We start from the raw sequence: 14,947 nt of genomic DNA, 5'->3' as shown, positions 1-14,947 counted from the left end.
TGCTGTCTACTGTTTTTATATTGTAGTCATCAGGAGAGCTGAAAGAGCAATGCTCTTCTGAAAGCTCAGTCTGCTGTAGACAACTCAATTCCTAAAGGCCTTCTACAGCTCCATTAGAGTGGAGATATTAGCAGTTTTCATGTTGCAGTAGTAAAGTACTCTGTAGTAGCAAAGGCATGAAGAGTACAGGTAGAGGAACATGGTTTGATATTAGTCTGTCAGACTTAAGCAATGCTACCTACTGTGCCCTGAGCATGAAGCATAAACGTGACCAGGCATATTTTAATGCACAGTGTAAACCTCCTCATTTCTTGGTCAAAACTAACTGTTTATGCTAACTTTCTAGGAATCCAACATTCAGTTGAAAACTGTATACAGGAGTGGAAGACTGAGCTTTCTGGAAAGTGAACTTCCCTGGATATACAGCATTCGTCTCTAGTCTCTCCCACTACATGGGAGTGAGAATGTGCCAGTTATCCATTAGCTTGTAGTCATATGACTAAGATCAAAAGAAGGGTGGCACTAGAAAATCATCTACTCAGATGTGCTCAGCCTTGTCTGTAATTTTTGTATTCTAAATGATCATGCGCGTACTGTAAAATGCAAAGCACATGACTGGCCTTAAGTTGCACTAAACTGTGTAGCTTCATGCTTAAAAGTGGCTTGCAATGTAGTCCTGAATTTAAGAGCTGAGAATTCGGGTATGGAGCCTAGGAATATAAGTGAGTTTGAACACAGATCTTTATGTACCTGTAAAGATTAAACTCTTAAAGGCCAAGACATTGTATCTAGCTTCAGCTCCTCAACTAGTAGACAAGTTCTGTCCTGCTTAAAATGAGCAATAACAAAGTTGAGGCCCAGGGCTACTTAGATGAGTCAGAAGTGGAAGTTGCATGCCTTGAATAGTAAATTTGTGCGGTTTGGAAAAAAACAGACTTCTCACAGAAGCCTTATGAGCAAATATTGCAGTAAAAACTAAAATAGGTAATCCCTGGGGTCTTGCTTAAGTGTCACAAATCTTCCTGAAGATACATGAAAGTGATGCTTAGCTGGATCATTTTGTTTAGTATTTAAAATCTAAATTATTCTTTTCAAGATGACAGATGAGGCTAACATCCTGGGTGGTACTCGTGTGTGTATATATATGTAAGTGAATGAATACTAATGCAGTATGGCTGAATACCAAGTTATCTCTGTCTATCAAACTTCCTTTCCTAGCAAATGAAAAGGAGTTATGTCAGGGGTAACTTAAAACTTGCCTTAGCTGTATCTAGCTACACTAGCCTTGGAATGTCACAAAATTGATTACAGCAGTTCTGTGGAGGGCACAATATTGGTGTGGTCCAGCCCTGTGGAATGGGCATCTCTACCCTGATGATGTGACTAAAGTGACTTCTTAAAAGTGAAGTTGCACCTGTTCTGACTGGGCCATTATGTCATATAATGCTATGTGAAGTCCTGATAGTGTGGCAAATAAGTCTGTTCTGTGCCCAGACCAAGGGCCTTTACATTAATGAACAACTTAATTAATGACCCTCACTATGGCCTTTCTCAAATCCTTCAAGTACATTCATTGTTCAAATGTAAAAAACGCGTTTAAAAGGAACAGACTTACTCTCTCGCCTCCACCTTGTAGGGGGTAGAGGGTTTCTCTCACGTTCTGGTCGCGGAGCTCCCTCCCGAGAGGCAGAGGGAGCCTTCATGCGCCCATCCCAGGCCCTCTGGGGAAGAGGGGGGGTCTGATGGCGGTCCTCCCTCCTGCCTGAGGGGGAAGCCCCGGCCCCGGCAGTCCCTCAGCGGCGCGGGCGAGCCTCGCCCTCCCCTCCCGCGACCCGCCGCGCCGCCCGCGCTTTTCCAACGGCGGGCGCGCGGGGCGGCCGGGGATTGGCTGCGGTGGGGAGCGCGCGGGCGGTGCCCCGCCCCCCTGCCCCGGGCCACCTCCCTCAGGGGCCGTGGGAGCGGCGGCGGCGAGAGAACGGGTCGGAGTTCCCCCGGTGGGAGATCTGGGTGGAGGGTTGTCCCTTAAAAACATCTATTGTCTTAATTTATTCAGCCCGCGCCTCTGATATAACGTGTTTCGTTTGATATTTTATTTCCTTTGCCTACTGGTCATGTGGAGACACAAGTTCTGACAGGAAAATTTTATTAGCTGTTGACGTTCACCCTCGCTGCTAACACAATTATGTTCACTTCTGCTTTTAGTGATACCTAATGTTGTTCTACAACATATTTTTAATACCTCCCACCTTTACAGTGTCCCAATAGCAAGAGTTGTGTTCACGCGTTCATTTTCCTATTTTGAAAAGTGGTTAATCTCAACAGCTACTCAAGTAGCTGCTATTTTAGAAAAAATGCTGTGACTGAAGAACATTTTGGTTACAATTGGTCTGCAGCTGTCCACTCGGAGTTGTTACACTGAGACGCCACTAACGGTATGTATTTAAACATCATCCTGGCTGGTGAATGATGACAATGCGGAAATTCAAAACATCCAAGAAGCAAAATACCTGTGTGTTAGGAGCTGTATTATATGTTTGCACCAAATGGTTGACTGTGAGAATTAATGCAATTAAACAATTTTTTTTCCAGTTCTTCAGCCATGTGGGGCATTCACAGGAATGTTTGACATGCTGTCATTTTAATGTTTCCAAGAGTGTAACGCAGAATGGGTAACACACAAAACTTCAAATCAAGAAGAGTCTGGGTTTATTTCATTGCTTAAACTCAATATTGATACTTGGAATTTCCGTTAAGTGTTCTGGGGCTTACACCCCACTCCTAGCATCATGACATCCTAATTTTTATGACATCCAAATAATTATAATCCTTATTTATTGAGAAATTATTTTTCATGTACCAAGATGCCTATTGTATTTTCATTACAGTTATTCTGTCATGATCAATGGGTGCCATATTTCCCAGTGAGGTAAAAACACATCAGCACTTCTTAGTTTTGGTGACAAGACTGATGGCTGTTGCAGTATCCTGTACTGCTTAGTGCAACTTTCCCTGGAGATGCATACAGCAGATGCTATTCAGAAAGGACAGAATCTTGAATGTGATGTTTGTTTTTTTTTAAATGTGTGACTGATTGCATTATTTTTTTCCTAGTTTGGGTAACTTGTATTCATTAATTTATTTAGAATATCTTACTCTGAATAGTCAGATGAAGGGAAACTGAAATACATGTTACTGTGTCTCTTTTCCATTTCTCTTTATTTGTAGTTGATTGCTATGATTACTGGGGTTTATATAACTGGCTTGCCGCTTTGCAAAAGAACATATTTTGTAAGCATATGAAGTTTCAGTCTTAAGATAAACCCTGCAAAATTATTTGGATTACTTTAAATACCTGCGTGTATCTTTATGGATTTTGCAGAAATTTATGATTCCTCTCAAAAGCAGAGTGCCAACAGAAACAAATGTACGAGCAGTCATCTACTGACAAGATGATAATGAAACTTGCTATATTTTAATATATTTATATTCTTGTCTTTGAGGGCTGAACTACACAGCACCATGTGTTTACACTGGTAAGCAGCTAGAGTAGATGTAATTATATAAATATATATGGGATTTTATCTGTTTGGTGAGATCTGTAAAACTGTTAAAAGGGTATGTAATTAAATATTATTTCAAAATTGTATGCAACGGTTAACAAGATCAAACTCTTTTCAGTCTTTGAAACTTAACTTTTAACAGCTGTGATAAAGTAGCCCAGACATCACCTCTCAGGTGGTGTGATCTTGACCTCAAAATAAATGGCGATGGTCCTGTTCAGTGTTACAGACAATGGCTTTAGGTCTTGATTTGTCCAATCTAATTGAAGACTGAGTAATCGTGGAAGGAAATTAATCTTCTATGCGTTGTGTTTTTCATATGTTATCTAAAATTAAGAATATTTACTCCCTTATTTTCATGATAGGTATCTGTAAGTTTTCAAAGAGAATAGCATTTGTGTAAGAGCGTCAACAGGATTTTTTTTCGTATGTATATACAAAACAGTGCATCATACTTAAATTCTATACCTTATCATAGAATACACAGAATGTGACTTTCAATGTTTGACATACAGAACCTAAGATTTACTAGATTTTGTACATCTTTTATAGTATATTATTTCAAAATTAATGATTGTGTATTTATTTTTAGATGTTTATAAGAAAAAAATTGCCTAGTAATGTTTAAAGAATTAGCACTTACTTTGTTACAAAATGAGTTTCTCACTGGTTTTGAAAAGCGCTCTAAAAAGTTACTAAATTTAAAATGTACCATTTTCTTAACAAGTGCTCCGGCGTTTTTATCAGGCCTTTGATTAATGTTTTTTTGGATTGTCCATCAAATCAATAGAGTTCAAAGAACAAAAGCAAGTAGTTTACAGCTCACAGGTATTGCAAAATGATGTACTTTGGTTCGGAAAGTATGTTTACAAAAGCCCCAGGACTATACTTCTTAGTAATGTTATACATTAAAAAAACAGTCATGACAAGATTATGTTAAAATAATGTGTTTTATCATATTAATAGTTTGAAAAATATCATGTGTATCCTCTGTGAAATTTTTAGTGAGTCTGATGTTCAGTATTAAATGACTGTCTGTGTAAATATATATTCTGAAGTATCTTGCTAGACAGGTAAAGCATAGAGGACTTAAAACAGAAATGTCATGGTTCTACTTTGCAAAAGGTGAAATGAAGTAAGTGCAGAGGAGTGGTGGGAAGCCATCGGGGTAGTTAGCTCTGTCCAGCCTGTACTAGTAGGAATGGAGCGCACTTGGGTATCAATTCAGAAAGCATGTTAAAGTTGTCACTGTCTTTTTTTGATACAAATTAATGGTACATACAAAAACCCAATGAACTAGGAAATAAATAGCAATAATCTTTTTAATCATTAATATACTAGCTTCTATTTTTTAATACTAGAAGAGAAAAAAAACATTAATTTGCCTTTAATGTACAGTCAGGACTGATTTTACTTTGGCTGTGCACACATCTGTGTTTACAGCAGGTCACTAGTCAGTGCCTTCACCTGTAACATTGGTATAATTTAAGCACCTCACAGAACATAGGAGTATAATGTTACAGAATGGCTTTACAGGCCAAAGCCTGTGCAAATTGAACGACTCTGTGTAATCAGTTAATCTGTGCTGCATATACTTCTGCAGCTGCCAGAGAACAGGTTGCCACCATGCTGTGAATTGTTTGCCGTGTTCCTGCACAACGATATGCCTGTGGTAAGCTCTTCTCACCACACCTAGTGATGATAGGTTTGGACTTTAATGTGAAACTTGGCTCTTTCACCTGAAACTTAAATCATTGTACATATGGAACATGTGTCTGGTTAGAATGTCTCTGTGCAAGATAACACTTGACCATATCTATATGAATACATAAGAAGCCTTTAAGATTGCACTGTCCTCTGAAACTGCGAGTGCAGCAGGTTTATGTTCCATATTCTATAGCAACATATTTTTGAAGTGTCTGCACTGACAAATGAATTAACATCCTTTGTCTAGAGAGAAAAAAATCTTTAATATACAATTAATAAAACAATGTAATTTAAAATTAATTTATATAACCTAATTAATTTTGAACAAAAATAAGGTGAATTTCTTTTTCATTCTTATTGCTGTAGTTTTTTTTATATTTTGGAAGAAGAGGCTGTTAACAGATTGAAGCAGCGGTGAATGATTCAGGAAGACTAGTCAGAACAATACTGGAAAAAAGGTTATGACATGAACTTAAAACCTAAAAATAGCTAATTCCTTTGTAAGGAATAAGAGGTTTTATGCATTCATAGAAAAAGGAATTATTCTGCATAAATTTAAGATTCTGTAAGATATTTTTGAACCCAGAAATTTCCCCCACCTCTTCCTTTAATTTACTCACAGGAATTCTCCTATCCCATGCTTTGTTTTACATGAGGAAAAAACCACAGTACAACTTAGTGTAAAGATGGATGATTTCCAGGAACTTTGAAGACATAAAAAAATTGAATTCTTATTCAAAATTTCCTTTAGGAAGTATTTTGGGAAAATAAAACATATGCAGTTATTAAAAAATAAATTTGCTTGCTCACTGAATTATGTACAAACATCAACAAAAATAACATTAGATGAGAAATTTATTATAGAGATAATATTAATGAATGGTAGTTATGTTAATTTATTTTTTCAGGAAGTCGCCATTATATATAATCACATTTTGAAGATTGTGGTATATTATTGGAGTGATTTTAAACATTCCATTAAAATATCTTCTTGCTCATTCTGTGATAATTTTTTGTTAAGTTTTTCACCATACTTCCCATTATTATAGTTAAGTTATTGGAAAAAAAAGCAACAACTTTTTTTTTGTCTAAAGTGCTGTTTTTCTAAGTATTGTGAACATCTATCTGTTTTTCAGTTGCAGAGAGAAAAGCAAAGTACATTTGTGTTCCTTGGTTCTTTCTGTTTCCTCCTTGAAAACCTAGAAGGGAAGTGCTCTGTTGGCTTTCTGAAGCAAACATGATTGATGATCTGTCACAGGATATATGATATGACAGGAAGCCAACTTCACAGCAAAAAAGTCTCATGAATACATCTGTCCATTTTGGTACATGAATTTGTGAAAGTTAAGGCTGCAGAGGTACAGCTGTCCCTCCACTGCAATAAACGGCAAAACCCACTTCCTCTTAGAGGAAGAATTTTGGAACTGTTGCTGCTTAAATCAGTATTTAAAGCTAACTTTTTAAACGTACTTTTTACACAGAGCTGAACAGGGAGTGCTGATAATCACAGTGGCGTTGATCAGTAGCTGCCATTTCTTTCAGAAATATGGAAGTTTTTACTCATTTTTTTTTTCATCAACTTCAAGTCACTGTGCATTTTCAGTAATTTAACCCATGTTAAATAGTAGCTACACCACCATTAATGTTGATCACAAATGAAGAGAAGACCATATATACTATAGTGAATAAGTAAAAATATGCTTTTGACCCAGAGGAGGGCAATGTTGCCCCATTAAAAACAACCAACCAAAAAAACCCCAAGCCCAAACAAAAAAAAACCCAGAGAGTGTACAGCTCTCATGAAGTTGGCTATTTTTGTCTGACACACCTGCACTGGTTTATACAGCAAACCATGATTAGTCTTCCATAGTTTAGAGGAAGACAGGACTGTTACAAGCCATCCTTTTTATAGCAGAAATAAGGTAGTATTAGGAATTAAGTTTGCCAAACTGTACTTCATACCACAAATAAACATTAGTGCTTAGTCTTGCACTACTGAAATGTAACTGATTTAACTGGTACAAAAAAAACCCCAAAACAACGAACCCCAACCAACAGTGTTTTCTCAAGTGTTTTCCCTTTCTGAGCAATAATCCTGATGGCTGCTTGTCACCAGATTAGATTGTGCTTTGCATTTAATCAGTATTTTCTGTCACATCTTTAATCTTAGTAAAAATCTCAGTTCTTTTAAGGTTAGTGATGGAGTCAAAAAAAGGAAAGTTTAACTGAAGGAGAGGATGAATGGTAAATGCTATATGCATGAAAACTACAAATTTGTTAATTCTCCATAGAATATTTTACTAGCTTAAAATGTACTGAATGTCTTGTTGCTAAAACTAAATTCAAATTCAAGTAGCTTTTGGTTTTGTTTTTTTTTTACTGTTCAGCTCTTGAATACTCCACCCTACTGGTTATATTGAGGAAAAAAAGATACTTTAATAAATGTTTAAAAATCAGGATTTAGTGAAAAACTTACTTGTCTAAAAATGTAAAATGTGACACTTGAACTAGTAAATCTATCCAAGTATTTGCAATTACTTGTTTGACATTTGCAAATGCCAAAACCAAGAATGTCTTCACAGTGCCTCAGGATCCATGAATGATCTTTTCCTCACCATGTCTAGTCTTGTCCCAAGAGATGAGATAAGTCAAACAGGTTTTCAAACTTCAGTTTTATAAGACAAAGACCATTATGTTCCAACCAGCAAGGAAAGAAAATCACTAGCTGCCGCTGTGAATCTCAGTGACCTGGCTAAGAGAAAGCCAGTAAGGACCAATTTAATTTACTCCAAAGTTACTATAGCAGGAATAGATATATTATTAAATATTCGTACTCCATTCTGCCTGACACAACTGTATTACCAGAAGCAGAAAGAACACAGATTTGCCCTTACTGTGACTCCATATTCACCAATATGTTTTAACAAATAAGAATTCCAGTACTTACAGGTATTACTTTTAAGTTACTGAGCGAAAATTCCTCAAATATCAGTTATGTATCAGACACCTTCAACTTTTGTTACTGCAAGAACAGAGGAAAAAATGAAAGGGATTGCCATGTGCTTGCTTAAATTCTCTCTCTGAAATGACCTGGGAAAAATAAACATTTATTAAACTTACTAATGATGTGCTGTATGTTTTGGTTTTTTGTTATCCCATAATAGTTTACTAACTTCTACTAAGATAACTAAATTTTTCTTGTGTTTTCAGATAATGGATTTTGTGTGTCTCCGGTAGCTCGCTATTTTCAGTATGTTAAAACCACGGTGACTGATACTTACTTTGACATCTTTAGCTCTCCACAAGTTAATCAATGCATTGCTTAAATAAAAATACTCAGTACTGATGGTTACTTACAACTTTGTATATTTTATTTACCAAAATACCATGTGAAGAAATAAATTACAAAAATTGAAATGAAATGGCTATGGCAATCTGTTTAATAAATGAACTAAGACAAAATATGAAATATTTCTAAGAAATCAACCCCCAAATAGCCAAATATTTTACTTTAAATTATAACATAAAAAGATAAATCTGATTCCATTTTTTATTTATCCTTCTAAGAGAATCAGTATTTTTTATATGTTACTAATATGAACCATTAACTCAAGTCCCTGTTAAATTACAGTTCAGTTGGAAAGTTCTGGAAGGTCAATCAACATTTCAACCAGAAGTAATTCTATAACAAAAGAACAGAATTTCAACAATTTTCATTATTTTGCTTAAATTAAAAATCACAATACCACTATCGCACAATAAGTCAGGTGTCTGCCTTAGTCAGATGTGGTGAACAAAGCATGGAAAGCAACAAAAGACTTTTTGTAACAGCAAATACGCTGAACTAACCCAGCATCACATGCTCACTACTCTGTTTACAGGAAAACAAACTCGTTATGCTGAGTTTTGATTATGCTTAGTTAGTATATAGACTATGAAAAACTGTATCAAGCTGTGACTTAACTGTGAGGGCAACCTTAGTATTTGGGTCTCCAAAAGGTATGAAGAATCAAAACACAAAATAAAAAGAAAGGGCTCAGTTCTGCAAAGTCAGTGTTTTTGCATCATCATGTTGATTCCAAGGAAAGGGAGAAAGTGCCTAGTGATTTGCAGCATTGCATTGCAGTCAAGTAATAAAACTACCAAAAAGTATTATTTTCATTTATTATAATATATTAATTTAATGAGGCCTGAGCCTCAAAGTGCTCTAAGATAAAACTAATTCCTGATTCCTAGTGCCATTGTAAGCTCTGAACAAATCTAACAGGACACAGTTATCTAAAAAAAAATGTTATGTTTCTGTATGAAGATGTTTTATCCAGCAATAGAAGTAACATGAACATCATGAATATTTCCTTTATTTTCTCTGCTCGTTTGCTTGTGCGTGCGACAACGCTTCATGTAATGGTTTTTATGTGCGTGCAGTTTTACGATCTCCCGCATATGGAAAGCACAACAGGAAACTATGGTAGTAAAGCTGCGGTGTGTGCTGGCACGGCACTGAAAAATATTCTAAATTGAAACCTCATCTACCTTAGAAAAAGGCCATGAGAATTTACTTTTTCAGTCAGTTACCTTAATATGAGGAAAAACTCCACTCACATAGACATTATTCAGCATCTTTCTGAAGATTTTAGTTGGCCACTCTATACAATGGATAAGTGCTTAAAATTGACCTGCAGACGCTGTTTTGTTCTGAGAAGCTGACCCCAAGTGAAGAGGAAACAGGGCAGACTCGAGCGGTGACCTTTGTGCTGTCCCTTTCCCTTTCGTAACCACCCTGAAGGAGGCGGCTGCTGTTGGCTGTTTTCCTCATTCCCGCTCCATGTACAGGACCACGCCGCTCAATGAAACAATCTCTGGAGAATTTTATTTTGGATGCTAAGAAAGGAGACATTAAAAAGATTTTTAAATTAAATTAATTTAAGCCAGCGTCACTGCAAGTGAAGGAGTACAGGACAAATTTTCTTTCTGAGGAAGGCAAGATTGAAAAGACTGAACATTTATTCCCTAGAGAAAGCTATTACACAGGCTAATAAATGCTGGATATATCTAAAAAATATCTGCCCTGAGTTCAGAGGAAAAAAATATATTTCAGACTACAATCACTGAAAATTAACTTTTTTTACTCTTACACAGAATAAAACCAAAACATTTGTAAAGAAAATTCTTGTGAACAAAACTGACTTCTCTAATGAGCAGCACGTGTTTTCCAGTTGCCAGAGTCTGAACTTTTCCCAACCAAAGGCTAATCGGCATCTTATCCGACTCCCAAAAAGACACACCAATCAGCCACAGCACAGAACGGGCTGCTCCCGCCTTCCTCCAAACCACAAGGGCTGTGATGCAGTGCTGATGGTTGGATTGAGACGCTGCACACGCCGCTTGGATCTGCCATCCCTGTATCAGCACGCCTTCCCCCTCAGCACCATGGAAAAGAAGGTGCCGAGGAGTTACACTTTGCTTACCCTCTGTCCTTTCGTGGAGTCGTGTTACTCAATGAAATGTGCTTCTCTGGGCTTCTTGTGTCAGCCCTAGCAGTCTGAATCTCTCCGCTGGAGGAGTGGCAAAGTAGGCTTTTTGCTCCTCCGAATACCTTTCCTTCACTTCAATTATGTCCCTGTAGCGGCTGTTCTGCCAGTGGAAATTGAATTGCTCCAGCAACTCAATTCTTTTTTCCTCGGTGCTCACACAGTCAACAGGGGCAGACTGTTCCAGGAACGGTACCTGAATATCTGGGAACACGAGGAGACCCCGGATAGCAAACCAACCGCCATACTTGGGATGGATACATACACCATAGATCTTCTGGAAGAAAAAAAAAGAAGGATCTAGGATGTCTCGTTTGGTCTCGAGTAACGGTTAAGAGTTCAAAGCATCAAGCTTTTTTGCAATTTCTAACGCTCCTAGCCCTCTGTTGGCATGCTATACAGAGAAGAAAGGAAAGCTCTTTCCTCAACATGTGGCTTGAAGTACTGCATTTAATTCCCATTCTCCTGTGCCCACACACGCGACCCTGTAATGCAGGGAGAGGTCCCTTTTTGAAAATCTAACACTGAAATTAACCCCAATGCAATTCTTTTTTTCTATTTATAATGCTCCAAGCAACAGGTCTTCTTTGACATTGAAATTTATTCTCCTGTCTAAGTAGGTCTAATAGATCAAGATATTTTTCTCCATGTATGCATCTCTCTACCATCCCAGAGAATGTCGGGAGCTTCCGATTCGTGTCTGAAACACTTTATGTATCTATATGTAATCTGGACTTTGTATTTTCCTGCAGGAAGAACTAGCGAGTAAACAATAGTTGTAGAATTCGGTGATTGCAGTTTGGTGGTTTTTCCCAGATTGTGGTTTTGCCTCACCTTTCTCCCCCAAGGATCAAGCTTCACATCCTTCCTTTGGTAGTAATATGCCGCTCCAGCAACATGGGCAGCTGTCTGCGCCAAGAACTTGGGCTTTCGGCTTGGCAGGATCTCGTAATCAAAGATGACATCCACTTTCTGGTCAGGGAATTTCTGGGGAAAATAAAAAAACATCAGCCCAGACTCACGGAAAAAGATTCGCCACTACAGAAGTGCTGGATGCCGGCAAATCAGGCCCATGTGAAGCCTGCAGATTTCCACATTCTGCTACTGAAATCTATCAGCGGGGCTTGTGGCCTTGGGTTTTCAAACTCTGACTGTAAGCACTCCGTATAGCTACAGGCTGTGATGGCAGAGAGACAGAATACGCAAGTGAAGCAGATCAACAGCCTGTTGATGCTCTTAGTAAGAATTACCATCATGAATAATGCTTTACCTTTCTAAAGAGCACGGGCAGGAACCTGGAGGGCTTTGTCTACCGCTCAGCCAACCAGGTTGTATGCCTCAGTAGTAAAAGGAATTGGTATTTCAGGTTCTTACCTCCTTCACACGTGATAAATGATGAGAAACACACTGATCCACAGGATCCCTGATTATTTTTAACCGTTCTTTGTTCACAAAAGGTTTAAGGGCTTTGTCAAACATTGAAGGCGTGCTGAGGACAACGAAGGCCAGTGTGTCATCTGGGTAGGGGAGATGAAAGGTTGGCTGGAGAATAGCATTGTACCATCCGACCTTTGGTAAAGAAAAACAAATCTCCATTAAAACAGGGCCACCATTCTTACGCTAGTGGGCATGCAGGAATTTAAAAAAGTGGAAAGAAGTGTAGCCACCTTCATTTGCAACCCAGATAGGCAGCCTGCCCAGTGCCTTCCATTCAAACCAAGCTGGTTTGCATACTGGGATTTACAGTTTCTGGAAGCTGCTCCTTGATGTGAGAGATAAGAATCATCCACTGCATTCACCTCAAGACTGCTCTTTATCCAGCTTGGCTCAAGTATGAGCAACCACTCTTGCCAATGCAAATCAGGTGTTTTGGTTGAGATAAAGCTTTTACAAGTTGTTTTTTTTTCCTCGGCTTCAGCTAGAAAGAAACCGGCACTTCTGTTTTGCTCATGTGACAAGGTTTATTTCTTCAGCAGGAAATATTTATGTGCGAAAATGAAGGATGTGAAGCTCCCAGAACCGTCAGCTCTAGCGTGTGGATTGTGACACACGGCCACGTTCTGATACTTGTTTTCCCGGGCCTGGATGTGTTATATGACACGGACCAGAAACGAGGGCTCAAGCCAGGGCAGCAGGAAGAGGTGACCAGGGGCACAGGGCTCAGACCAGCAACTGCCGGGCAGGAGGCGGTAAACGGCCAAAACCCTGTACTACTCATGTATTGCATGATAACATCAGCCTTTTTATAGGCCGTGGTAACTCCCACTCTCCTGGGATGCCGTAAAGACCAGGTCTAATGTTGGGAAACATGCCAACTAATGTAATTTTAATATTTTGTCTGAAAACACAAAACACTGCTCACCTCTAAGTATCAGTGAAATGAATCTGAAAGTGACTTTATCGGTGACAGTGGCAGCCATATCTGCCCATATGGAAACACAGAATGAAAACTAAGTCTATATTCTTACATCAAAAGTAAGATATAAAAGTTTAATCAATTTTGTGACTCAGGATTAGGATACCGAATCAAGATGTTACAAGAAATTTAATCCAAGGGTTGCTAATTTCCCAGTTTACGTCAGCCAGTGCACCAGGGCCGGCTGCATGAGAATTAAATCTAAAAAGAGATACAGCGCTCGAGGTTTCTCTCTGGGAGCTGTAGCCTTTTTGATCTGGGTTCTGCCCCTGATCCTGCTGCTGTGTTTTGGGAAAGCAGCGTTAAATTCTTCTCCAAATTCTGGAGATTTCACTTCGCTGTGCCTCATTCCCTGTTACTTTCTGTCAGATCAAGAATACAGCAGGGCATGCAAATATTTCGGGTGACAAATACAACATTCCCCGAGGAGGGGAAGGCCGGGTTTGATTTACATTTGATGTTGCAGACTGATTCATTGCAGATTTCCTCTGGAGTGGGCAAAGAAGGAAATCCGCAGCGCTGGGGGCAGCTGAGTGTATACAGGGGCAGTGGAAGGGGCTGCCCCAGCTGCACGGGGAGAGCCGGGTGTCAGCAGGATGAGGCAGTCTGCGCTTCAATAGGCCCCTGTTTCTGCAGTTAGGTTAAATTTTAAGCCTGCTTAAGGCCTTTACCCTCTGTCGGTCCGGACGGGTCTGTATTTACCTCTCCTGGCTTTAACAGACAGCGTGGCTCGGTCGGACAGTGATAGCCTTGACCGGCCTCACCGGGCGGGCTTCCAGCGCCCGGGCCCGCCCCGCGCGGCGCTCCGCCTCCGGCACGGAGCGGGGCCCGCCGAGGCCCGGGCCGGCAGTGCCGCCTGCCGGCAGCCGCGCCAAGAACGCCGGGGCAGGTCCCGCCTGCGCGGGCGGCCCGGGCGGGACTGGAGGCTGGAGCCCGGCGGCGAAACCGCCGCTATCCTCGTCCCGACACCGCGGGGGCCACCGCCGCCTCCGGGCACCACCGCACCCCGCCACACCCCACCCCGCCCCCGCAAACCCTGGGGAAGGTGACGTCGTCTGCTTGGCGTCACCGCGGGTGACGTCACGACGAGGCCCGCCTGACGTCAGTACCTTGAAGGCGTGCACCTCGAAGCCGAAGGGGCCCAGGGCGCCGCGCAGCCCCTCTGCCACGCGCCCCTCCATGCCGCCCACCGCGCGGGGCACCATGCTCCTCCTGGGTGGCGGCGCAAGGCACCCTGGGACTTGTAGTGCGCACCTTCCTTCCCGACGCGGGAGCCCCCCCGGCGGGGACTACATGTCCCAGCAGGCTCCGCGCGGGGGGCCGGTGCTGGGCGGGGCCGCTCAGGGCCTGCGCGGCCTGAGGGGCCGCCCTGCCTCACGCCGCTGGCGGTTTGTGACCGTGGTTTCACCCTGGGCGGGTTGGCTGCGGAGCTGAGTGGGGACCTCACTGGGAGCTGCCGGTGTACCCCCGTAGCGCGTTGCTACCATGGTGGATTGGTGGCTAGGCCGATAACCTCGGTAGAGGGCTGACATTCCTAACGGTTGCGTGTGATTGTGTGGTTGGAGAGGGAGGAATTTCGGTTTCTCGACGCGAGCCCTGGCTCGTTTCCCAGCCCCTGGCTGAGGCGGGAGCTGAGGCGAGTCTTAAGGATGCGGGAGGCCCAGGTGGGCTCCGTCCTGTCGCAGCCCTGACAGACCGAGCCCCGAGAATGCTGTGGCTGAGCAACGCCTGCC

The 14,947-nt window shown here is 41.0% G+C and overlaps 1 protein-coding gene across 2 annotated transcripts; it reads right to left on the bottom strand.

Moving 5' to 3' along the window:
* Nucleotides 1–8,616: 8,616 nt before the first annotated feature.
* Nucleotides 8,617–14,437, bottom strand: MMACHC (metabolism of cobalamin associated C). 2 transcript variants are annotated; one of them, XM_074597252.1, is made up of 5 exons: nucleotides 14,324–14,437; nucleotides 12,173–12,367; nucleotides 11,633–11,785; nucleotides 10,736–11,075; nucleotides 8,617–10,148 (listed from the first exon to the last, which is right to left on the bottom strand). In XM_074597252.1, exons 1-4 carry the CDS (start codon nucleotides 14,417–14,419, stop codon nucleotides 10,764–10,766), a joined length of 756 nt encoding a protein of 251 aa, XP_074453353.1. In that variant the 5' UTR covers nucleotides 14,420–14,437; the 3' UTR covers nucleotides 8,617–10,148; nucleotides 10,736–10,763. The 2 variants fall into 2 exon arrangements, with proteins under 2 accessions (XP_074453353.1, XP_074453354.1); XM_074597253.1 differs by having other exon boundaries at nucleotides 9,644–10,148; nucleotides 10,736–11,072.
* Between the last annotated feature and the right edge of the window lie 510 nt (nucleotides 14,438–14,947).

Source organism: Larus michahellis, chromosome 8, assembly GCF_964199755.1.
Source record: "Larus michahellis chromosome 8, bLarMic1.1, whole genome shotgun sequence".
NCBI classification, from domain to species: Eukaryota; Metazoa; Chordata; class Aves; order Charadriiformes; family Laridae; genus Larus; species Larus michahellis.
This window is presented reverse-complemented; position numbering and strand designations above follow the sequence as displayed.